We start from the raw sequence: 26,927 nt of genomic DNA, 5'->3' as shown, positions 1-26,927 counted from the left end.
AAAGTAACATCTTGCACTTTCTTGTTTCATTCAACCAACATACCAAAACCCAAACCATTTACAGTACAGTGATACGAAACAGAGAAACTATTATGATAGTTGACTTTTTTTTTTAATCAAGTAAAATTATTTTTGTACCAAATAGTTAGGCATTGCATTGTGGCATTGAAAGAAATTCAAATGTTAGTTTAAGTCTTTAAAAATGAGAGTTAGTGCACTGTTACTATAGAATCAAACCTATTTTAGCTTTGTCTTTATTTTTTTACTTTTTTGTGCAAGCTGCCAGACTCCCACTCTGCAATTTGAGAAACCCCCAGGAACTCGAAAACACAGAAACAAATTTAAAAAAAACTAGAGTGACAACCTACATTGCATTTTGGAGAGCACTTTAAACACAGAAAACCTACGTAAACAAAATGCAGGTAGTTATGTAAATCACTAGCTGATGCAGGAATAGAGAAATGTTTTCAGGGACGTGAGTGGAATAATTTTCATATTCTTGATTTTTTTTTCTTTTCTGCATTTATAGTAAATTTCTAAATTTGTTGTACAATTTGTGTATATTTTGATTGTATTTTTAAGTTGCAGTGCAACTGTGTGTTCTCTCTAATACTAAATAAATTGGACAGCGCTGCATCGGAGTTGTTGTCACGAAGCATATTAAAAGGACCACAAGATATATCTGCTTCTGAATGGAGACACCTTCCAATGCATCATCACTCTATGTAGTATTGTTTTATTGCTATATTTAGGGTTATTTCTGCTTGTTGCTTGACCACTTAAACCCCAGTGAAAAGTGCTTCTTGTGTGTCTGGGAAGGTAATGCACCAATAAGCTGGATGCCAACTGCTGTAAACAACAATACGTGTGTGTCTGTTTGCACCTCTGCTTTCCTCCCTTTAACACTGCACTTTTTTTTTTTTTTTAACCAATCTTGTGACAGATGCCATGCTGCTGGTGGCACAGAGGCTGGAGGGACCTTTCAACATTGAATCTGTCATGGAGCCTATTGATGTCAAGATTTCAGAGGCCATCATGAATATGCAAGATAACAGTGCCCAGGTCTCCTACAGGGTATGTCAATTAGGTATATTTTCCAGAGAACAAAGTAACACCTCTGACAGATGGGTGATGTCCAGCTTTTTCACAAAGTAAAAAAGGAGCTTGTTGAAAATCCTTCAGGGCTGTGTCTAAGGTGTGCATTGCGACAAGTTCTAATTATGTCCAAGTTTAGGTCTTGTATTTAAATGACATGTTTCAATCTGGTCAGATAATCTTAGTTCAACTAACAGTAGTTAATGTGTTTCCTGTGTTTTACTACATTTTTCTTTGCCCGCAAAATTGTAGTCAGAAAGAACACGTTTTTTTTTTAGGTGGTTGTGAAGAATATCTTTCTGCCTACACAGATTTGGATGCCAGTTCCCATTCAAAGCTGAATGCTACGTTGGCTTTCCCAGGCAACAGATGCAGTTTTGTTGATGGTTTAAGTATATGTGGTATTTTCCCAAAAGCCCGTAAAAACTTAACTCTACCATCTTAAATAGCATTGGTCACAGCTCCCAGTTTAATCACCTATCAACGTGGTTACCTCAACTTGACGTAGAGCAGTCACACCGGTAGTGTGGGGGGAATGATCCACAAGACCTTAACAAAACAGCATGTTTTACCTATTTTCTGCATCCAACGTAATTCAAACCGCTGACAGTTGGGTGCCCATGTTTTTGTAATTGCAGGTTTTTCAAGGCTGTGGCCAGCCAAAACCCGCAGGAATCACGAGGTCTGCTCGTGGTGTTTCGGATGTGTTCAGCGTCCGCTTCAGGCCCTACAGCCCAGAGGAGCGCCCTACCACTGCAGCTGGCACGAGCCTAGACAGACTGGTAAGGACACAAAGCCAAAGCTGCTGCTTTCAGGCGAGACACTGATTCAGTGTAAACATCATTTGTCTTTCTGACTTGACACTGTTGATTAAAGCTGGTGATTTGCCATTGTAAGCCCCCTGAAGCCGGAAATTAATTCTTTGTAGCTGTCCTCCATTCAGGACCAGCTATCGATTTGTGTTTGTTAACGAATCATCAGCTTTACCCCAGGAGGGCAGCGGAAGGTGCGATGCACCGCGCTCAGTGCCCTTCTCATCTCTGTGTACTCGGCAAACAGAAAAGAAAGGGATGAAAGGGGATGGATAGATTTTTTTTTTTTTTTTTTTTAAAGCTGACCATATCAATTGTTGCTCCAAAGCGCACCTTCATTTTCTGTCAGATTATCTGTATGTTTGTTTGATAGGATCTTGATACACGGATTTCCATCCCAAACAACCTTGAAACCTAAAATGCTGCATCAGGGTAAAGGTCAACACGGGGCTGACACTCCAATTCAGCTGAGAGACAGTTCTCATCATGGATTACCTTTGCAGCCACAGTGCCCTTCCTCTCCTCCCTCTTCTTCCTCGAGCCCTTTTCAAAGTGAATCTTTTCAAACCGTGTCTCAGTTGTGTTGGTATTTATAGCTCTTCACATCACAAATCAAATCAATTACTTTTTGCATTATTGACCCTTGAAAAGGTAGCAAACTAATTAAATGTCTTAATTGAGCCTCTCCCACAGAGTCTAAGACATGCTAAATTAAATGTCTTAGCCCTTTATGTATGATTAATAACAAGTTATTTAGTTAATGTGCACATCATTTGAAAAGCAGCTTTAAATCCTGCCACAATAAATGAGCTGTTTGTTTTATTCAATCCTAATTATGGTTTTGCACAATCTAATTCATTCTCGATGCATCTTTGATGTCTTATATACAGCAGTTGGCTTTGTAGCTTTGTGTCCATCAATGATTTCTTCCACCTACACTGAATTAATTAAGACTTTCTGTTTCCCTGCCTTTATGCTGCAAACCAGAGGATTGTTTGGAATGCGATGCAACACAGTGTAAGGTTTAACATTTTATATGCATGTTTTTGCTGGGATTATTGACTGGTGCTGTTTTATGCATAAATTCTGAAAGAAAAAAGGATGGTTTAATATTGTGTGGATGGAGATGCATAGGACTGTGTTTTAAGCGTTACATTTTCAGTAAGCAAGCGTCGTGACCTGTAACTCCCATCGGTATGCAGCACCTTGTGTGCCATGTGTCAAGAGTCTCATTTTCATCTCGCATGAGATTTAATGTCACACTCTCTCATTGATATGTTTCATGTGATATATTAGGTGTTATAATGCAAGAACTCTTCAGCGCTTGATATTGTGGTGTATCGTGGCAGCACAGTATCAGCTGTTAAACACAGTATTTTCACAGTTGAGTTGCTAACACCACAGAGATGTTGAACACATGCCACGGCGTCCCTAACCGGTCAGGATTCCTCTCTGTGATCCAACATGAACCTTCGTCAAACACCGCGTCTGTTCGAGACACATCCCATCATTGCTAATAGAGTCAGCTCCTCGAGACACCCAACCAATCAGGCAGCGTTTCCTATAATGGTACAGTGAAGTGGGGGATCATGACTGTTTCTAAATACCTGGGCGATTAGCCTGCTTAGAGTACTTCACAACAGGGCGCTCAGTGACGAGAGATGATTTTTGACATCCTATTCTAAACCAATTTACACAAGCAGAAAATTCCATTATCAACATGCCTCAGGAGTCCATGCTGATCTGGCCACAGGACGCTACAAATTGTGAGATTTCTATAACGGGCTGTAATATGTGTCGTTTGGCTCATGGAAAGTAAAGGACAATGCCTGGTTTGTTTTTCGGCTCAATCTGGTTTACATCCATTGTTTGAGCTGTGAATCAAAACTCTTCTTTCCGCAGATTTAATAATTTCGCTGTGAGTTTGAAAGCTTTTAGAGAAAATGCCACTTCAAATGAGGAACTATCAACAACGTGCACATCAAGCAATATTGACTCGTAGCCAAATACATTGCAAGCGTTGAACAGATTTTTGTGCCACTTGAGGGAACCAAAACAAGCTGCGCAGTCAACACTGATGTTTCCAGGAATATGGTGAACTTGTTAACACACGGTTCCCCTTTAACACATCCAGCAGATCCAGAACAGCTTGTGCTTCATACAGGTTTGTGAATATTTACTCCCCTATTAGCTCTGTTTATGGTCTGATGGACATATCAGCCTCTTTAGCTGCTAAATGCGCCACTCTGTTCTTTCGTCATTAGCTGACTGTGTCGGCTGTTTTTTGCTGAGCAGGTAATGTTTGTGCATTTCACTGCAAGCAGCTGCTGTCTGAAAACTAAAAAAAAAAGGGCAGAAAACAAAAATGACATGATTTTTAGGCTCCTGCAATTACAGTTCAATCTGTCAAAATATAAAGTGTGTGTGTTAATACACTAAGAATGGAGCATTTTATGTTTAAAATGACAGTTTACATTGAAATTGATCAATTTAATTGTTATTCTTTTTTGGTAATGAATTTGGTTTTATGAATCATTGAATTTCAATGATTTCTGGTATCCTTAAATGGAAATCATATTTGTAATCACTTCTTTTGTAGCGATCACAGGGAAACTTACTTTTATTTCACTGTCCTTGTACTATTGGTCGTGTATATTAATGTGATCCAAATTTCCTTTTTGTTTTTAATTAAAATAAAATAGCATCTAACTTGACTTGAAAACAAATACTATATGACTCACTGTAAGCAATGCTGTCAGTGAGAGAAACTCCAACTTCTCACTAAAAATACCAGGGTTAATATCCATAAATACAGCCTTATTTTCTCCTAACTGTTCATCGAAATAAATTGACAAACAACAGCTGGGTTTTCTCGGTGACAAATGTGTAGTCCTCCTGCCAAGCTAAAGCAGTGCAGCATCTGTCAGCATGAGAAAGATGAACCTGAATTATGTCCGGGGCGTCGTGGTGGTTGTGTGGTTAAGACACAATCTCGGAGTTTCTGGTTCATTTTGAGTTTTGAACCGTTGGTGCATGCCATTACCTCCCTTCCTTCCCTAGATTTTTTTTTTTGTCGTTTTACGTTGTACTACCACATAATCATATATCAGCAAAAATGTCATGCTATACTAGAACAGTAAAGCGGTTTAATCTGATGAATTACATCACAGCATATGCTGAGTGCGTATGTGTAACTATTTGATTATATGGTAAATGAGACAACACACACGGCAGTATTACAGTTTATTATTCTCTATCAAGATGTCTAAAGTTACATTCAGACAAACAACAAGACATGTGAAAACATTTAAATACTCTAATGGAGGCTGTTCAGCTCGCATTGAGCTGTGGTGGTTGAGCTCATATGTTTTAGATATACTACACAGATCTGCAGTGAAATCAGTTCTCATATTAACTGCAGCTGTCAAACATGTAACAGTATCACGTGTTTTGTTAACTTCCAGCAAAAGAGCAAAGGCACGCAAGGACAGAAAAATGTCCACATGTGCATGAGCGCCCTCGTTATAACCTTGCATTTCTACATTTCTAACTTGTGAGAGGTTTAATGTATTTTTATTGAAGTCCTGCGGGTGACAGCCACTACACTTACAGAAGGACAATATGTTATTCTTGGTTTTGCTGCATATAGATGCACTGTCAAGGCTGCTACTTCACATAATATGATGTTATAAGAAAAAAAAAAAAGTATGATACTATACTATAATAACTTGTTGTTTAGAAAAGCACTGAATATATAAATATTTTTCAATTAATTATTTAAACAATTTGGCTTTTTAATGTCAAAAGTTGAGTGTAGACAGAATTATGAAACATTATTTGGATTTGGTACAAAGTGTTGGACAGTGAGTGAGAAAACAAAGGCTACTGAAGTAAACAGGGAACAGATGGTGAGTCGGTGCAAAGCCAAACTAATGTAGTGATTTATTTATGAAAATCAAGTAATTGCCCATTGATGCTTGTCCCTACCTTACATCCCTACCGTGTGTGGTAATGCTCAGTATGTTGCAGGTTATCTTTTCAAAAGTATCTGGAGTATGAAATAAATATTTTATACAATAATTTAAAGACAGATGTGTGAGATGAGAACTGAGTTAAAATTCAATTGACTATTCATACCAAAAGAAAAAAAAGTTCAAACACAGGTTTTAACCATCAGCAGCTCTTTGGGGGTCTGATACTCCTGAGACATGTCATAAAGTGGTTATGCCTGGGGCTTTTTTTCAGTCTCTATGTCTTAATTGAAACTGCTGTCTGTGTTTTTTTTTGTATTTGTCATACCTCTATGCAGAGCGTTAGGGATAGGTGTAAAGGTGCCCATCTTTTCCAGTAGCTGTATAATGCCATCATTAGTGTGACAGGTTTTGTGTGTTCATCCTGCATCAGGGACATGACTGGGTTCCTTGCGAGAGCACATCTTTGTTGTCCCACACACTGTCCTCGTTTACATTCTGGCAAAGGATAATTACCCGTGACAGTGACACTGCTCAGCCTTGTGAGACTTGACAATAGTTTAAAGTGTCCTTTGATAAGAACTTCTTGTCTGGATTCACTGCTAAGTTTGTGGAGTCAAAGAACGAGCTAGGGCTGGCAGGGAGTGCCTGTATTCATTTCTTTTGTTGCCTATAGAGGAGCCTGGAGGAGCAGGCCCACCTCCAGCTCAATGAGCCATGACTGTTTAATTGCCTGACATTCTGTCAGAGCACACACCCCCAAAGCTCTGAGAGAAATGGAGATTTGAAAGTCCAAAGAGGGGATAAAGGCATAACAGATAGTCAGGCTCAGAGGCGTATTAAAGATAAGAACTGGAGCTTTTAATTTGACATTTGTAACAAGTTTTATGCAGTTAAATTTAGTGTAGTTTTATTGGTCCTTTTTGTCTCCCTTGAATACATGGTTTACATTTTATCTGTATGGCACCACAGTACAACAGTGAGAGCGAGACTAGACTGTAGAAGAGCCTGCAGGGAACAATATTTGTCAAAACTTAAACCTTTGATCCATGACTTTATGTTCAGAGAGAGTATTGGACCTTCTTTTTACAGAGCTTTAAGAAGAGATTTCTTTAAAAACAAAGTCACCACTAGTTACTATAAGGTCATATGTCTCTGTAATAATAAATAAAACTCAAGTCAGCAATAAAGAGCTCCAACATCCCTGATGAATTTAGAGAGCTCTTTTAACAAAAAATACCAAGGTTAAATATATTTGTTTGTATTTCTTAAAAGTTTAAAAAAAAACAAAAAAACTTTTGACCAATTTTAAATTTCTCACATTAAACAGGGTCTTTGAAAACGTTGCCTCCAGTAATAGAAAAGAAAAAAAGAGGAGAAAATACAGTTCAGGTTCTGATTATCAATGATGGACCGTAGTCCCTGTTTGTCTTACAAATTGTATTCCTAACACCTGATTTTCACCAAAATGTTTGTATCTTCTCAAATCCAGTTTTCACTGCTCAGTTTTTGTTTTTCTGTGCACACAAACCTGATAGAGGACTGATTATTGAGTCTAGACGTCAAATGGAAAATCTATAATTGTAAGCAAAATATAGCTCTCCTTTCATCTCTGCAGATATTATTTATTCTTCTCTGTCTTCTGTCTTCATCTCTTGCTGTCTCACACTGTGAAAAAAAATGTTTTGCACTCTTGGATAGACCAAACATGTTTTAAACCAAAGTCAACAATCAACAGTGGTTATGTAGCATGCCGTCAGGAAAACAATTTAACATTAGTCTAAACTCGCTGCAGAAATTGTAGACAACTGCTCAAAACAAGACCAGGAAAACATATGAAATATTGTAGAGAATCGTCAAGAAGATGCTGGATAATCTATTAACTTTGTATTGTGGATAAGTTGAATGGGAGTCTATGAAGACAGACTTTTTGGAGCCGACCCAGCCCTCGGTGATATTTGCAGTTTAAGGCCCTTCTGCATCGGCCTCACTTTTCAGACCTGGAGGCTACGTCCAGATTTATATACAGTCTATTGTAGACACACTTTTAATTCACTGATCCTTGCTGTCATCAACTCAAATGAACTGCATTTATTACATGTTATCACTAAAGGAGGCAGCGGGATAACTAAATATCAGACTCATCGAGCGAGAGGGAGCCGGAGAGCGAGAGGAAGAACAAGAAACATTGGTAACTGTTAAGCTAAAGTAGCTAACTGATCTAGATAGCGACTCTGGGATTAGCCAGAGAGTCGGTAAAACCAGAAGATCTATGAATGATCGAGCAGAGCGAGTTTAAATTTAAATGTACTGATGGTAATTAACCACTGTAATGAAGAATAGGCTATATCAAAACTGGGTGAGAATGAGCAGCATCAGGACGGAAAGCCAGGCAACCGCAAATGAGACAATGCACCTATCGCAGCACATCAGTCTTTTATTGTCAGAGTTGACCTCAGGGAGCATCCTCAGAGAAAGGCCCAATTTTATTTCGTTCATTTTATTCATTTTTCAAACAGGGAAGGTGACCTTGTCCTTGCATTTTTGGACACAATCTGTTCTAATAAAAGTGCTTGTAACCTCTTATGAGTGACTTTGACTTAAATTAACATTTTGCCCATTTCGTATAAAATACTGAGGTCTATATCATATACTGCCATTTAGCCCAAAAAATACAGACATGATGATTTTTAATCGATATCGCCCAGTCAGAATTCATCATCCAGTGAAGGTCAAACATCCAAGTGAAATAACAATAAGCAAATCGCATTTTTGAGTTGATAGATAGATAAACAGATAAATAATTGTGGGCCATTGATAGATTGAGTAAGATTTTATAGAAAATAACAAAAAGCCATCTCTGTCACCGTAACATTATATATTGTTCCTTATCTTCCCCATGGGCATCTCAGAAGGTGAAAGAACTACAAATAAGTCGCTCACTAGGGCGATCACCGCAGTCCTTTTGGGTATAAAAAATAGCAGTATGGTATAGATCAATGGTTACTGCCCAACAGCAGGGAAGTTTTGATTTTCCCGATATTTGTGGATTTGTTTTTCTCTGGGTTCTCCACTTTTATACCACGAAGGAATACAAGTCAATAAAGATGTTACTGTGGGATTTTTCTATATTTGTGGGCTTTGTGATAGACCAGTGATCTGTCCAGGATCTTTCTTTGTTTTTAGCCAATGCATGTGGTCCAGCCTTCCATGACGCTGATCAGGAGTCACGGAAGTTTGAATGAGTAAATTAAAAGTGTGAAAATGGCAACTTTTCAGATTGATTCTGATGATTTATCTGCATTGCCAAAAGCAGATTATGGAGCTGTATACTAAAAATGGAAACTGGGATATCCCTTTTATTCTGCTTTCATGTTAGGATAAACTATTGATTTATATAGTTAGTACATGAATAACTTTAAACGGTATAACATTAAGTAAAACTAGGTTTCCATGCACAAAATATATTTTCTCTCATTCTCTTTGCCATGTTTAGTAGGAAACAGAGTAAAACATCCATGTGTGGTTTGTAAAGTCAGTTGTCGGGCAAAAAAAAAAAAAAAAAACACTCCTCTCTAAAATCTTGAACCTGGCATTATATTTCTGCACTCCAGAAACATGTCAAACCACTGAAACAGTCTTGTTTTGGATACAGCTTAATGGAAGTAAAGTGGACCTATCCACAACTCCATTCTCCGAGTTGTTGTATCTACAGACTTTTGACCAAGAGATGTAATTATGGAGATTCCACAGATTCTACCATAACAGATACTTTTTTAAGACCACATGAAAATAAATAGTCTCGCAGTGCATATGTGGCATTATACTTCAGGCCACTGTTTGACTGTAAATGTAACAATTGTAAGACTTTCATTCAAGCATAAATATTTGGCTGCTAAAATTAAGACCTGACAAATTTCAAATATGCATTTAAATGTAAATCATCCCTTCTTGGAGCACCAATAAATGAACTGAAGCAGATTTGGTCTGACTACTTAAACACCGTATCAATTTGTTACTGGAGAAATGTGTAAAACAAACTGTAAAAGTTTAACAGTACTGCATTATGGATGGTCGATACGTTTTTTTTTTTATAGATTAGATTATACTATACTATATTAATCCCACAGTGGGGAAATTTAGTCGTCACAGCAGCATATACACAATATGAACCAATTTACAAATACGTATAAGATATAAGAAATAAGGTAGATGAAAAAAATTAGAGCAATAATAATAGTCAGGATTGGTTCCCTATTCAGTTGTCAAGTCAGCAAGTTCTTAGTGAAACAGCTGTGTTTACTGTTAGAGAGCTAAAAAAGGAAAGTCACTTCCATTTTCAACAATCATGCTTTTGTGATCTTACAAATATGAAAAGCTGTGGCAATGCATCACTGCATGTATTCCACATTTTCCAGTGGGTAGAAACATAAAGCCACTCTCACTGTATGTGCGTCTGTATTGTTCAGTGATCGTAATGTATGTTCTCTTTTCAAGCATTAGCAAAGACCCAGCATGCAGAAGCATCATTTACTTCTGGTCTGACCACAGGTGTTTAAAATTAAATGTTTAAGCTTGGTGTTAGGTTTGCTTGTTGTCAAGCGAGAAACCGAGGATCTCGGGTGGAGCTGCTGTGGGATACGGTTGAATGCTGAGAAGGGACTTCCTGGGATTTTCCATGATTACTTGAAAAAAATTTAAGTTTAAGCTGGCCAAGAAAAAGAAAAAAATACACCCACAAGAGAATAGTTATCAAAACACATAATTCATGTGAACAATAAAATATCAAAACACAGTAACATCAACTTTCAAGCAGTAGAGCAACTTTGTCTTCTCACTATAGCTAACATACCGGACTGCTTGTCTTTCCTCTAATTTCAAATCAAGATATTGAAAGCAGCTGGTTTGTCCTGGCTAAGAGGCAAGCAGCATTAGTAATTCATTTATGTATTTATTTAAAAATAAACACTTAGTGACATAGAAAATTACATACAGCTGCTTCCCTGTTAACTCAGTCAGTACCAGTGTGAATGTGTTATTGTGAGAGACGAGGAGGGCATTTCTTGAAAAACCTGTTAAGCTTTACTGAATCTAAATAAAAGTTGTTGGTTTTTTTTGGGTTTTTTTTAAAAAGGCCAGTTTATGTGGGTGAGCAACCATGTAGATGAGTCTCTCCGCTGGCGTATTGTTTTACAGTCACGATGACACACTTCCTCAAACCACAGTAACCACAAATCACCACATCCACCGAGGTTCCAGGGCGAGCCGTCATAAATGTGTTACTCATCATGACAAAAACCGGACAAGTTTTTGGCATGAGTGAAAAGTCACTACTTTTGTGTGACAGCGAAGAGTTATTTATGTAAACGAATAGGAAATAGAGCCATCCTTCATCACTCAATCATCATTCTGTGTAATTAAATGTGTGTGACAAACATGCTAAGAAACATATCCCTTAGCGACAAATCTCATTTAGCCTAACAGAGAACTGGAGTCTCGATCACACAGTACTCTGGTTTTAATGACCTTCATCCTTTATAAAGACAACACACATGCTGTATCAGGGCAAAGGTGCAACAACAACAGAATACTTATCTTCCACACTTTATTTTTGTCATTCACAAGGCAACTCCAACAATGTTGTCAAGGAGACAGGTCAAATATGAACGCTGTGTCTTGCTTCTGGCTTGGTTGAACACCTGGCTTATTATATAAGAGAAAGATGTAGAAGTAATAGAATTTCCCCAGATTGATTTATCCTATGAGACAATGAAGACAAATGAGACAAATATAAATGTAATTTCAAAAAGTAAAACAGGGGTCTGTATTAGAAAATTAGTACTGGGGTGTATGTATTAAATATGCTATTCATCTGGATCATGCAACAGATGAGACATGTAGAATACAATGATATTAATGAAATATCACTATTTTAAACTTGGTTATTCTTCTTCAGAGAAGCATTCGATGCACAAGATTAGTTAGAGGACTGTCAGAAATGTGGAAAAGCCAACGATAGATTCTATTTTTACAGTTTCTCAGATGTGATAGATTTTCCAGTTATTTTAAATAGTGTAATTTTGGCATCTTTTTAAAGAACATACGCCTTTCAAACATGCTACTGAGTTATGGGGTTCACAGGGTTTATGCTTTTTACCATTGCATCCCAAGTCATTTATTGGATTTCATCAAGATGCAAATACCCATTTTAGACACAAATATACTGTAAACCTAACAAGTTAAAAGCTCACATCATTGTCCCCTTTTTCCTGCGATCTCAAGTCTGGAATTGTTTTTTTTATAAATGGCCCGTCCTCTGGCTTAGAAAAGAACAAATACATTTAGATTTGCAATGTAGCATACAGTCACATATACTGCATAAGCCAAATGGATATAAGACACTTGAAATCGAAGAATGGCATCTGAGTTTCTGGGACTGCAGACAACTGAATGTTGTACGAGCAGCAGCTGTTCAGCACATTTTTGTTGTTGCATATAAATGAAACCATAAATATGGTTCATTAAATAACAACAAACACAGACAGGAAGCTGAGGAATACATTGCAGATTTTGACCAAAAAAAAAAAAAAAAAAAGTTTTGTAAAGGCCTTGGTCATGACAACAATCAAATCACCTCAATAACTCAAATTTCAATTGTACAATTCTTCCCTTTTTAAGTTAAAATCAAAGTCCAAGTCAGCCAGCTGCTAGAAATCCAAGAATTTTTCCTAAAGTAGTTTAATATTTTCATGTAATTCTTTTCATGCATGCACCATGGTGGTGCTCTGAAGGCTCTGCTACTTTTCATATGTGTCAATACATTAATGAGGTACATTGGCCCCATTACACTCTGGGTTGCCTGTTTCTCTGGGGAACAAGGGCAGCAGGGAGAAAGCAGGCTTCCCGATGATTGCTCTGTTCTCCATAGAGCATAGCTTCTCTTTAATCATCTTCATTTTTCAAACTTCTCCTGTCATTGCCTTGGGCAAATTACATGCGCAAACTCACCACTGTTACATCAATATTCTGTCATTTGTTCTCACCATGGGATCATGCTGTGATACATTTTTCTCACCATGATAAACCATATTGCCTAACTGCGTAGTTACCATGAGACAAAGCAAATGGTTTCAGGCAATAATTTAAAATGGGCCACTGAATATGACCTATGACCTATCATTGATAGTATGTAAATACAACATGAGGTACAACAATGTACAGTGCAGCAGTTGTCATTTATAAAGGATGCTGTGTGGAATAGGTACAAAGTGCCATTATCCACATGGCTAGGCAGGTTGGGCTCTAACAACACCTGCGTATTGGCCCATGAAAATCACAAAAGGAAGAGGGCATTATTTTCTAAGATTAAGAAACAAAGAATTTGTTGTTACTTTTTTTACAATTTAATGTATTTCAATTTGCAAAGTGATCGAACCTGTTTAAATTAGCCGGAAAAGACCAAAGACGTTAGTTTTTTTTTTTTAAATTCTGCCTCTTACGGTTTAAGCTATTTTTGGAATCATTATTTTTACGTGTGTTTTTTCAAGGTACACAGAGATTCACCGTCACTTTAAATTAAAGGCATAATGAATTGTTTTCCCTACAACAGTTATGAAGACCATTGAAAATAAAGTTATGCCTCCAGAGTTTTGCAGAATTGACATTCTGTTAAACTTCGTCTCACTGAAGTATGTACTCAAAACTAAACTTGACAACATAGTCAGACAGTATGGCAGCAAATCCGTTATAATACTATTACATCAATGCGCTGTTTAAAGTTTTTACATCTGTGTCCAAATCTGTATGTGCACTACTGAAGGTATAAATATTCATTGGCTTTGTTTGTTGTAGTATTATTTCCACAGCTTCTGTCAGATATACCAATAAGATGAATCACACAGCATTTCCGCTGTTGTGTGAAACCAGGGCGGCAAAATCAGATCAAATGCAAATTAACAGTTTTGTGTAACAGTAGAATTGTTTATGTTTTGTGTCCACTTCTATGTAGGAAGCATAAAAAGCAGTCTGACAGTGCTTTCACGAGGGAATATAAGAACGACACACTGCCGTGGTCGAGGTTTTAAGATGTCCACGTCAAATCATGTTGTACAATTGTGCTGTGGCAGATTTATTCAGAGGACATAATCAGTTGTAATCAAGGAAAACAAGGAGGGAGTTGAAGGAAGTGCGACGGACGGCCCGCAGAATGATACTAAAAATGGATGCATGATGGCGTGTCGCTCGACAGCAGAGAAACCCAGCACTGCTCTGTCATATCAAACCCCATTTTAGTTTGCAAGTGGTTGCTCTGTTTTCTAACCGTGATTTACTTTGGTGTACCATTTCCATCTGTGTTAGTGCTGCAAGATAAACAGCTTGGTGATGTCCTTCTAGTCTCATCCCTTGTGAAGTCACAAAGGGGAAACATATTTGCTTTTGCCCTCTGTTGATGGGTATTGATTGGATGAAAACAGAACACATCTATATGCACTCTGGTAGTTACCTTCTGAGGTGAATGTTTCCAGACAAGGACAAAGGAGACACGACAAAGTGGAGACAACTGCTACTCAAAACAATGTGCCAGAGGTCATTTAATTGGTATGCTTTGGACTGGTCAATGTTATTTCTACTGTATCAAAAAAATGTTATATGCCATAAGTGCTTTAAAGCCAGATGGCAGGTCTCGGTTGAAAGAATATGTTGTTTATGGGTTGACCTGAACCAATGAAAAGGACTTTATGACATGTTAGACACCAGATTTAATAGCTATGTCCTGGGACTTACACCCACAGGGCCTCAGTCCCCGGATACATGACACCGCGGCAGTTGATTTGTTGGCAACATTAGCACACGAGGGTGCAATAGTTGTTGGGATCGACTCAGTCGACAATATTGCTCGATCAAGAATGTGATGAAGAGGCAGAGTTATTCTTACTGTGGCCGTCCTGCATGTGAGAAACTATTCGGTCTGTCCTCAAAGTGGTCACTGGTCAGGGAGAGACTTGAGGTATGGCCAAGGTCTTGGTATGAGCAGAGCCGACTCCCTGACCTCTGTAATTGAGATGCAGGAAGAATACTGCATTCGTATCAAATGAAAAACTATTTTAACACAGACAGGAGGAGCAGTTGCCAGGGAAAATAAGTTGATCGAGGAGTCGTCTGCCCCTTGAGGTTTAGTGGTAAGACCTGCTGTCGACTCTATGATTAGATTGAACATGCACTAATTTAGCTCAGACTTGCAGCAGAGGGATGTGCTCTGTGTCATGCAGTGATGACAACCACAGATATGTACTTGAAAAAGGACTAATTATTAATTTAACAAGCCAGAGGAGTTCTTTACATTTCAGTGTGTGTGAGAAGATTTATCAGCTGACAGAGCAGCCAGGGGAGACACAAAACACTCGAGGTCAGCTTTGGCTGTGTCTGTGTGTGTGTGTGTGTGTGTGTGTGTGTGTGTGTGTGTGTGTGTGTGTGTGTGTGTGTGTGTGTGTGTGTGTGTGTGTGTGTGTGTGTGTGTGTGTGTGTGTGTGTGTGTGTGTGTGTGTGTTTTTTTTTTTTTAGAGTAAAAGTTAGATAATCTGGCCACATATTTCTTTTTTTATTGAAAGGCACATAGCACGTCCAGGCATCATCCCACGGCAAGATAAGAGCTCAGGCTCCTGGCATTGTGCTGCTGCCAGGAGTGTGACTGCAGCTTCAAAGCCAGTGACACGTCAGCTTTTGATCTGAGAATAGGCAAGGGCGTCTGAAAACCACTGGTCAAAACACAGTTCACTCACTTTTCTGTTCTGAGCTGAAAGATGCCACACAGCTACCACACTGTTGCCGAGCATGCAGCGAGCCAAGAAAAAAAAAAGCCTCCTGATGTGCTTGTCTGCACACTCGGCTGCATGTACGGAAAAGCAAGATTGATGATAAATATTGTGAGAAATACTTTAAGCGTCTGTAAACACGACGACTTTAAAGCCTGCTAACGCCATTATCTCAATGATTCATTCTGCCGTTTTTGGAAAGAATAATTCTGTGTAAACATTGTCCTCTTGTTTGTCCATTTAAACCAGCCAATTATTTCTGACTGAGTAAACATTGCACTGTATATCCAGGTTGTTTGGGTGGATGTCATTTGTGATGGAAAAAAGGCAGTTTAAAGGTGGGGTTATGTTTGTATCATAGCACTTTAAGCTGTGTGAGCTATAATACACTAAAGGCTGCTTTTGAGTGCTGTTTACTGCTGAATAATCCTCTGTGGTTTAGTGCTGTTAAAATGAAATGTATGTTTACCTGTTCCTGAAGAGATATGAAAGAGATGGACACTGATTTGATTTAACTTATGATTATAATCAATATTTATAAAACATTCAGTAAATAGTGTCAAAAAAGAGCAACCACAGCCATGCCCTGTAGCTCATTTACACCATAGTACTCAAAAATATTTAAGATGACGGTATAGAGAAAGGAACAACGGGCAGAGAAGAGTTATAAGAACAATCCAGAGAAGACTTAGCGTTCACTGTAAATCACAGCGTAGAGAGACCACAGGCTTTATTCTCAAATCTCCTTAGAATAAGAGTTGAGGTCTGAGATCACAGGTAAGATAGCTATGAAACCTTCACTTCTGCTTAGGACTAAAGTAACAAGAGAGAAAGACCGAAGAGAGAAGAGGCCATGCAGAGTCGTAGCGTGGAGGCAGAGAGAGAGAGAGAGAGAGAGAGAGGGAAAAACACAATGAAGTAATATTGGGTTTATGGCAGGAAGCTTTGAAATGGAGCACAATAGCAAAATATAACATTTATGGCTGAGGAGGAAAAGAGAGAGCGGACTGATTAGTACACCACAATGCAGTTTTACATCCTCCAGGTTTAATTTGAAGCTTGATCATGAATCGTCTTCTTTAAACAAAGACCTTTAAAGGATTAGTCTGAGGATATTTTGTATTTCTGCTACTGTCATCAAATCCCATGAAAAGACCACAACAACGAATTGATCCTACTGACAAGTATTGTTTATGGAGCCAAATCCTGATTTAGCTTATTCTTGTGCTTATTCTGAGTCGCCAAGCTCCATTGTTTTCAAAAAATAATTAAAGCACATTGTTGAATCATACCGTTGCTCTGGGTGACATGTTTATTAATGACAATAAACAATGCCAATGTGGTTTATTTGGAGCAAATACATACGTGCTGCATCCTGCTGTTGTAAATACCCAGTAGAGCACCAAGTGTGTATAATTCTACCACTTTAAGAGATACCTAGACTCCTGTTTGAGCAACATTTGCAACTACCCATTACGTTTTTATATTAAACTGAAAATCCATGTGGGTTTAGCCTAATGCCACAGATGCAGTCTGAGGTTTGAAAGTATTGAGCGAATGAGAGATGGAATAACACTGTTTTGGTTTTGGGCTTTTCATGAAATTCATTGACATTAAGAAAAATATAGAATAATACCAGACCTCTGACTGTATGTGACAACTGTATAAGCTGTCAGGCTGAACCACTGGAATCTTACTTTACTGCATATTTGCATTTATTGTGATTCCTTAAATGTGAATATATATAATAGTACAAAGTCAAAAGGAACTGTATTTTAAATGTAATAATGAAAATAAATTTTAAAAAATATATATATTTTGACTAAAACAGTATGTGACTAAAAACCTTCACAGTTCTTGATGTGAAGCATAATATTCTGACAGTTCCTTTAAACATTTATTGCCATGCATTTTCACAATATTGTAACTTATAAATCATGCCCTTAAGAAACATATAATATGGATGATATGATGCATAAAACAGAAAACAAGGCCATGCAGCCCTGTAGGATCAGCCTTCTTCCCAAAGACCTTGGAAATGTATAAAATATATATTACATGTTTCTTTCTTTCAGTGTAAAAGAGTGTAAGATAGACAACAACTCACTGTTGATGTTCAACTTGACAAAAATTTGATAATATGATTGCAAGACAGGCTCCATAAAAGAAATATGAAATGTTTCCAAAAAGCAGGTCTTTACTTATATTTCCATTATTTAGCAATAATAGGTAGTACACAAGCATCTCATGACAGGTCTGTAACACGGTAATGTAGATTTGACAACACCTGTAACTCCTCATGTGGGCACCCATACTAAAGGTACAGAGGCATGTGTTAAAACGGATGATTAATGTACTATGAAACCACTGTAATGATAACAAATATATATCTTCACAGAAGATGATGGTCTAATGGGCTTTCAAATGGTTTATTTAGTTGAACAAAGTGACTTTTTAGCAAATTTCTTAAATCTTTTAATTTTATTTAAATAATTAAAGCATGTTTTCATCAAAAAATCAATAAGTTCTTTTACGTGTTAATCTGTCATAATTAAAACATCATTCTGTGTCAGTGGAAGAGTGCATTTAGTAAAAAACTTGCAGTACAATTGATGACTTTAGAAGATATGTTTTCTTTTGACAGCACTTCTGATACCTTAAGATTCCCAGGTTGGTACTGTTGTCATGTGGTTCTTAAGTTTATGAGTTAATGAAGTCCAGCGGAGAAAACATTACAATATAATTGACCAAGGCTTGGACATCCATTGAGTAAATGCTTCTATCAACTGCCTGGTCAACCTTTATTATGGACTATAGGTATCGTGCACTAAAGTCACTTTTAGTGTCATCAGGGATTTGATTAGCTATCGCATGTCACGGTAATAGTCATTTGTTAGGATGTCAGTGAAAACAAATAGAAGTTAATATCCTGCTGGGAGGCGAGGGATGAGATGTTGTGTCTGTGTTCCTCATTGTGATTTTAATGAGAATGTTAACACTGTCAGTAATAGGTACCTGATTATAATAACAATCTCCTCTCTGCCTCCTCACATATCAGGATCATACTTGGGGTAGGTAGGTAGGTAGGTAGGTATATATACTTTATTAATCCCCGAGGGGACATTTTTTTCGCCACAGCAGCATACATACAAGAGCAATAATAGAAACAATAGAATAAAATAATAATAGAATAGAATAATATAATAGAAAAGCAATAAAATAAAAAATATAAATATAAAATATTTATAGTGATAGTGATAGTGTGGACTTGCTTCTTCGTGTGTATAGTGGATATGTTTGCTTGATCCATGTTAGACTACACGGAGGGGAAGTTTGACGTTAAAGAAAAATCTTTAACAAACATAATTGGGGACAATTTTAAATTTTCTCACTTTGATTTCCTGTGTATTTTCTCTCTGGTTGCTTTCATCCACCCATTTCTCAAAGACAGAGTGCCATCTAGTGTGCATTGCAGTTGGTTGCATGCCAGGATGGCTTGTTGCGGTTGCATTATTTATTCATGGGCAATGCGCATTGACATGAGAGGAAGACTTTTCCTCGAGGCGTTTTTATTTTTGTGAAAAAGCTCAAGACTTACTCTTCTTTTTCCAAACTTTTCTTTTTCAAGCATCAGACATTTGAGCTATTTGGAGGTCATGAAGTGTTTTTATTTCATTCCCAGAGGATTTTTGTTGTTGTTCTGTCTCATGAGGAATTTTTATGTAACTGCTAAGATTATGTGTTTGTTGTTGTTGCTTAAAATAGCAAAGCACCATCTTGATCAACTTTCATTCTATATAATAAACATGTCGCTGAGTTTAGCTTTTTGAGTCATTACTGCTCATGAAAATCATCTAATTTGTTATTCCTTTGGAGAGAAAAAAAACGGTTTATCTATTTATAGCTACATTAAACATGTCAGTGCCGTGTTTCATGGAGGTGCTAATCAAACATTTGCATTGCTAAAATGTGAATTAATTCCCAGTTTGATTCACACTTTTTTTCACAGGTCTGGCTTTTGCCAGCAGAGCGTGTGAAAAACTATGAATCTTTCACTTTTTAAACTAAACTTAATGTATGAGGTTTAGTCAAACATTGCCAGTCAATCTCTTGTATTGAGTGCAGCCTTGACCCTCTGGGCAGTATCAGAGTTGCTGAAGTGCTTTGGCATCAGTGTGACAGGATTAACACATCAAAAGCAGTGTCGAGGCCTACAGCAGCGTCACACAGTCAGTACAGCACCTTTCATGTTCTGCTCAGGTTCACTACAATTTCACGTAAGCCAACAGCAAGTCAGACAGAAAAAGATAATGGGACCAACCTGCTGCTATCAGGCTTTCCCTCAGCTTCACTGAAATATGTCAAATTCTGTGTGTTTGATGAAAGATTGGAGTTCAACAGGCTCACGTCAGGAAACGATATCTGACTTTGTCACATGGCCAGGATGCAAAGGAGCATTTAAGTCTGACATTCAAGCCAAAATTATTGCTGCAAGCCTGCATGGTCTTACTTTTCATGATGCAAACCATTGATAGTCAACACAGAAGGAAAATTAAACCCAAATAATTTTTGGGGAGTCCAGGAGTTAAGATGTCCCAGGGTTAAATTCCAAGATGTATAATCCCTTTGATAAGATGTGGTAATAACTGAAGGTGGCGTAGTTTTATAATGAGTTTTACAAATGAGATGCATCCTGAGTAACCAGTTTTACAAAAGAGTCAAGCAGTCAGTGAATGAATAAATTGACCCAGACACTGAATATACACAGTTTTCATGTACTATATCAGAAATTTCAAAGATAGTGCCTGTGTTTTCTCTCAGATGCTTTTACAAAGATATTTCGTCATTAGCAATATTATGTACGTTTTTGAGGGGTACATCATAAAAACATAAGTGTGTGTGAGAGGGTTGTCATCAACTTTTAAAACAATAGCCATTTAGTCACACTGTGTACTTAACTTGTACTAAATTCTCTGCCTTTTTAACAAAGTCCAAAGTGCTTACAAATGTGCATCCAGTTAACACATAACTACTATATGTCTTGTGTTATTCTAAGCTGTATAAACAATATATGCGGTACTGGGAAAAAGATTTAGGCTCTGAAAGTAAAATGAGGATGCTTTCAGAGATATTGAATAGTTTATATTCAAAGTGCTGTAAAGCGAAAGAAACTGAATGGAATCAAAATATGGTTGCGCAACCCTTTCTCTCAGGGAAACTTGCACACTTTTAAAAAAAATATACTTGACATGTAACATCATGGTACAACTTCTACAGAGCAAAGGACTCCTCCTTCTTACAGCTAGAAATAGTTATGTATCTAGCTTTATTGGTTGGGTTGTTGTCATGCTGCAAAATGAACTTGGGTCTGATCACATGTCCCCCTAATGGTGTTGCATGACAGAAAATAACCGATACACCCAAAAAGCCTAAAACCTTTGCACAGTACTGTATACAGTATATGTATCATAAATGATAACTTGAAACACAGACTGGATTTGCTTATATAACGCCCTTTTTTTTTCTATCGTGTAATGACCCTTGTCTTTGCCTAGGTTGTTGACATAAAAGAGAAACTGAAGCTGTCCAAGAAATTTTGGTCCAACCTGCCCGAGGCGATGTGTGTGGAGGACAGAGTGACCGCTGGAAATGCCAGCAATGAGGAGTGCTGGAATGGGCACACCAAGGGCAGGTAAGTGCAGCAGGACCCGGGGCTAATGTAGGGCATACCCAAAATGTTACTTGGACGTCTAAAGTCGGTTCAACCCACTTGGTGTTAAGCAGTCTAATCCTTGAGTTATGAATCAGATTATTCATATCCGCTAACACAAAGTCTGCTGTGCAACAGCTTGGCATACTTTGTGATTCATTCAACTAAAAGCAGGACTCAAGAGCTGATTGTTGTGTTTTGGATTCATGCTTTCTATAGTATAATTTGCTTTGATGCTTTTTTTTATGGAATATGTTTTCATTCTTTTTTAAATTGCTCAACTAGCCTGTTGCTCCCTCTGTCAATCTGATTTCATATTAAAAGAACAATATGTGCACAAATGCCAACATCCATTTCTGAAATCACAATAAATTGATTTGTGCTACTTTTATTCTTAATGTCAGCTGTATTATACAAAATGATGTTCAGAATTCATATTGGAAATTCTTTAAGTAATTTAACATCCATTGGTACTGGATGCAGCAATTGCTGCTTTTTTTCTGTGAGCAAAAACAAAAGATCATCATCAGTTAAAGTAAAAATCAAATCAGTAGCATTTCAGAAGTGTATATTATCTAGGGTAACATGGGTTTATGAGAAACAAATACTCTTGTTGTCAGATGATTTGTGGAATTCCCTCACATGACTGCCTGCTGCTAATGCAGGCAGCTGACTTGTTTTACCCGACGACAGATTTCCCAAGTCAGTCAGAATGTTACCTGACATGACTCTGTCAAAACCCCAAATAATAAAACCTTTATGAAATGTGTCCTTCCTCAGCCTCTTTCTGGTCGCTCAGATTAGAATTGCCTTCATGGCAGAGAAACTATAACAAAATGAGAAGTCACTTTCTTGTTCTCTAAGTAAGCACCTTTTCAAAAATAATGACATCAAATTTGTCTCGTGTTATGTTATAAAGGTACTTTCCTGAAGTCCAGAAGGACGGCCTTACCAACCAGGTGAATAACCCAGAGGTTGGTGTCGACATCACACGTCCAGACACCTTCATCCGTCAGCAGATCATGGCTCTGAGGGTGATGACCAACAAGTTGAAAAATGCATACAATGGCAATGATATCTACTTTCAAGACTCAAGTAAGTTATGTACCAGTTTTGTCAATCACACGATTGTTAAAGCATACTACTTTTTTTTTTTTTTTTTTTCTGGCAAGAAGTGTATTTTTTAGTCTTTCCCTCCTTGCCCTGCTCAGTTAAGTTCATGCTCGAGCTGCTTGTTGCTCATCTAGATAAGCTGTCTATTTTGAAATACTACCGAACCTTGAGGCTGAGGCAATCGCCATCAGTAAAGCTGCAAGAGCCACTGAAGGTGCACATAATGAACACTGACAATGTGTAATAAAAAACAACAACAATGCCAACAGTTTCAGTCTTCAACAATGTTTTTTTATGAAAACGGTAGGAGCCATGTTGAGTCAATCACATTTGGTGTGCAGCATTCAGGTTCATTTAAATCAAAGGTTCCTAAAAATAACATTTTGCATAAAATAAAATTAACTGATTTATCCATGCAATAACTTCAGAAAGACTAGATAAAAAAAATATAAGATGACTTTTTAAAAATCAAAAAAATACAGGCGGAGGCACTTATAAACACCTCTCTGATTTTTCAGGTCCACCTGTGTCATTTGAATCTTGACTGTTTTTTGAACCTTATTTAAAATTCTCATTTTGTTTTCTAAAATAAAAAATCCAGATCTGACTGTCAAGCCAATATTATCAAAACGCTAAATGTGAAACAACTTCACTATTTCTAAAATATCTACGATACCCAAATAACTTTCACATCTTAGTGATGTAATATCTTATGTAATAACTGTTGTGTGGAATAAAATAAATCAAATGGCAATTTTTTTGGACTTCGGCTAGTGGCAGTAATGTTCGGCCTTTCAGCAAGACTTTTCTGTACCACCAGGTGGAGCCTCGAGCACAACTGGTGGTTTATGTACCACAGTTTGGGAGACACAGATTTCAAAATACTCAAAAACAAACTCAAGTGTTACAGAAAAAAAGAGTTACAGGAATTTACAGAAAGTACAGAAACACAAATAAACACATACCAGTACTCTATAAGGTATGTTTGGTTATATGTGTATTAAATCATTTTATAATTTGAAACAGGCTTTAAAAAAACAAGACAATAGTTTCACCTTTTAAGTAGATATGTTGAACATGTTCGTAAACAAGGGTTTATTTACAAATTTATAACATACAGAGAAGTATCGTCTCGAATAGGAATTCATGTCCACTTCATGAATGTAAGTTTAATATTAACTCTCCTTTTAGCACTGTTTTTGGTCCCTTTGGTGGAGCTCAATCTAGAGCTCAATTCTCCTCCATGTTAACCAGGTGGTTGCTAACATCTGCCCGCTATTTAGTGCTGGACACAGTTGATTAATTAGAGAATCTGAACACAGCGCTGATGAAACCAGTGACAGAAAACCAGAACAGAAAGTGAAGTTTTCAGAGTGAGCTTTAAGACACTAAGATGCTCCATAGGACTGATGGGAGCTGAAGACAGGCGATGCAGTTCCCATCAGATAGGTGATATTTTTTTGTGGGTTTCCCCCATGAATGACACTTTTCAAATTCATGATAACTCTCGCTGAGAAAATGTTACGGTTAAACTTCAATGTAAGAAAGTTCAAAACCTTAGTTTTGAAGCAGTAGTTTATGAGTGTAAAAGTCTGTTTGAGTTGTTGACTGATGTTCAGTAGTATGATAGTGGTGTGCTCAGTCTGGCTTGTGTTTTGTTACGGTATTTCAGGTGATGAAGGCAGTGGCTCAGGCAGTGGCAGCGGCTGCACAGACGTCTGCCCAACATACATGGACAGTGCTGCCACTGAAACCCCGGTGGTAAAAGCTGACCGGAGCGGGCCTGTGGATGACTCTGCCCCGCTCTGTGCACCTTCTGTAGCCCTGCCAACCATGCTGGCCCTCTCAGCCCTGGCACTTCACCGACAATGGAGATAATGCTGGAAGAACAGGCTAAACATGGACAGCAGGTTTTTTGTTTTTTTTTCCTTTTTCGCAGTTTTTGTATTCAGGCAGATTGGAGCTACAGTCAAGCAGACAGCATTCAGGCTGCCAGCCTCGAGGCAACAGGAATCTGCTCTGAAAAAGAGAGCGGTTATGCATCATGATTTCCCACTTTCCCAAAGATCTTGCAGTGCCATCCTGAGACTTGATACTTTATGGCATCACTTCAACATCCAACACTAATGCCGACCCAACAAACTCTGCTTCAGAGATTTAAAAAAAAAAAAAGATATATTTCTTGCACATATGGCAGGTATTAATGTAGGTCTCCATGTGGAAAAATAGAACACGCACTTTGTTTTGATTTTTTTTTTTAATGCAAAAAAATGTTGTTGAGAATGTCGTTATTTGATGCACCTGAAAGAGGCACAATGAGTTTAATAAATGTTTGTTATTATATTTTAAAACAAAGGATAGTAATCTAAATGAGAGAAAAATTCAGGAACTTGTGATTCCTGCCTAAATTTTTAATTGAATTCTCGTTCCACTGTCATTAACTCGTGCCAATGATTGATTTGTGGTGAGAAGCAATCAAAACTTCATGCTTTCATGTTTGTTTTTAGATTCAATGCAGCCACTGAATTGTGTTTCTTCATCTCGTGTTTCTCAATAATTTCAACCATGTCGTTTGGCAAGAGTGTCGGTACATCATGAGTTAATCATAGATCTGCACAGATTTGAGCTATATCCACTGAAACAGTTCAATAGCTGCCTTTTGTTAAAACTCACTACGAAGGTTCAAATTTATATTTTATATACTCATTTGTGTTGCAGCCAATTAGCAAAATAGTCATATATCCTGCTGGTTTCTCAGACTTGGCTTCAGGAATAGACCGTCTGGACAGAATTATTATGGAGCAGTTTTTCACATCCAGAGAAGGGAGCCTCAGTATACGCAAGAAAATGTGATGCTGGTTTGGTCATGGTGTGGGGTGCATGTCCTGGTATAAAATCAATTTGTCCATGTGAGAGGGATATATACTAACTATCACTAATATATAATTATTTATTGATAATGATAGTTATTTTATTGATGAGAAGTAGTAGAAATAGTTACATGTGTTTGCATGTAGTCACTTTACAGAGTTGGTGCAAGGCCACTCAACAAGGAAGTACTGCTAAACACAAATCAAATCGTACGAAAAGATACTGAAGTGTTTCAAACATATTCCCTGGCACAGTAGGTGAAAATCAGGCATATATATTATGTGTAAATGGACATGCACCTTGCACTAGAAGAGCACAACCATTCATTACAGAATTACTATTACTGAAGGTCATGTTCTGCTGTGATTTCTTTATTGATTTACAGTAAATGGGGCCCGTCGTTTTCTGCTGCATCCTCTGAATACTAGTAATTACAAAATGTATTTTCACATGTTTCATAAATACTGGGATTGCAAAATAGGTGTGCTTTTACTTTTGAATGTGATTGACTAAGCAAAGCTTATGGTGTGACTGTTGTCACCATTTGGATAAAATCATCATTTAACTGCACACTGTAGCAACAAAACAGAAATACTGTCTGACAGTAATAAAAAGTCAAGTTGAAATTACAAATTAAAAAATGTTTTTTTTACCACTGTTGTAAAAGGTGAGGGAATTATTAATGGAAGAAGCAGCACACAGTGGTTACTGGAAATGCAAAGAAAGGGTCCCTAAATTTATCTGGAAAGCTTGAATGGTTATGTCTGCAGCACAGACAGGCTTGAAGCCGACCACAGTCACCTGTGAAATGAGAATCTGTGGAGACTGGACAAGGCTGAATGCTTCAGTGAAGCTCCTCAGTAGAGCATACTTACGGAGAATGTGAGAGGCCTGGCACTGCTGAGGAGGGCGGACAAAACCAGCCTGTTTGTACATCCTCTGTTCTCTGAGAGCCCGTCAGGTCCATAACCACCAGGCCAGCTAAGCTTACATATCCACACAATTAGCCTGTATTATGCCCTTCACAATATATCAATGAATATTTGTTGAGCTTTTCTTTATTGCGTTTTATTCTGCATTTACATCCACATTTCAAGAACAAAAATATAGATATTTCAGATGTTGTCATTTAAATAATTCTTTATTATGACAATTGATCTCACAGGATGCCCTTTTTATGTTTTGTATCATTGAACTTTTAATATTTTTGCAATAAAATATTGAAAATGGATGTCTGGTCAGACAAATTATCTGAATTGCAGAGCAGGAAATGCCACAAGTCAACACTTTTTTTTCTTTCTTTTTTTTTTTTTTACAATTAATGCATTGCTGTATGAATTTAAATCCCAGTGAGGAAACATCTGTTTGGAGTTTGAATTCCAAACTGAAGGGGGAAGTATGAGATGAGCAAATATGCCTTACTGTTTTTCAGTGCAATTAAGATGATTGCATTTGTGTTTTGTTACTGTTCTTGAAAATAAATTGTTATTAAAAACATTCCAATAGATTTGTACTAGTGGTAACTTTGTAAAATGTGTGCAGT

The 26,927-nt window shown here is 37.5% G+C and overlaps 1 protein-coding gene across 2 annotated transcripts in view; it reads left to right on the top strand.

Moving 5' to 3' along the window:
- gpc6b (glypican 6b) overlaps positions 1–26,885 on the top strand; it is a 71,297-nt gene extending 44,412 nt beyond the window's left edge. Inside the window, exons 5-10 of one of the 2 annotated variants that reach the window (XM_069702657.1) lie at positions 944–1,074; positions 1,734–1,877; positions 2,895–2,924; positions 21,246–21,382; positions 22,320–22,495; positions 24,186–26,885. In XM_069702657.1, the coding sequence (XP_069558758.1) occupies positions 944–1,074; positions 1,734–1,877; positions 2,895–2,924; positions 21,246–21,382; positions 22,320–22,495; positions 24,186–24,391 (824 nt within the window). In that variant the 3' untranslated portion in view covers positions 24,392–26,885. The remainder of the gene's footprint in view (positions 1–943; positions 1,075–1,733; positions 1,878–2,894; positions 2,925–21,245; positions 21,383–22,319; positions 22,496–24,185) is intronic. The other variant, XM_069702659.1, reaches the window with a different exon arrangement.
- The last annotated feature ends 42 nt before the right edge of the window (positions 26,886–26,927 follow it).

This window comes from Brachyistius frenatus, unplaced genomic scaffold, assembly GCF_029030835.1.
Source record: "Brachyistius frenatus isolate BFR_SWC_R1_liver_20210118 unplaced genomic scaffold, ASM2903083v1 Contig_42, whole genome shotgun sequence".
Taxonomy (NCBI): Eukaryota; Metazoa; Chordata; class Actinopteri; family Embiotocidae; genus Brachyistius; species Brachyistius frenatus.
This window is presented reverse-complemented; position numbering and strand designations above follow the sequence as displayed.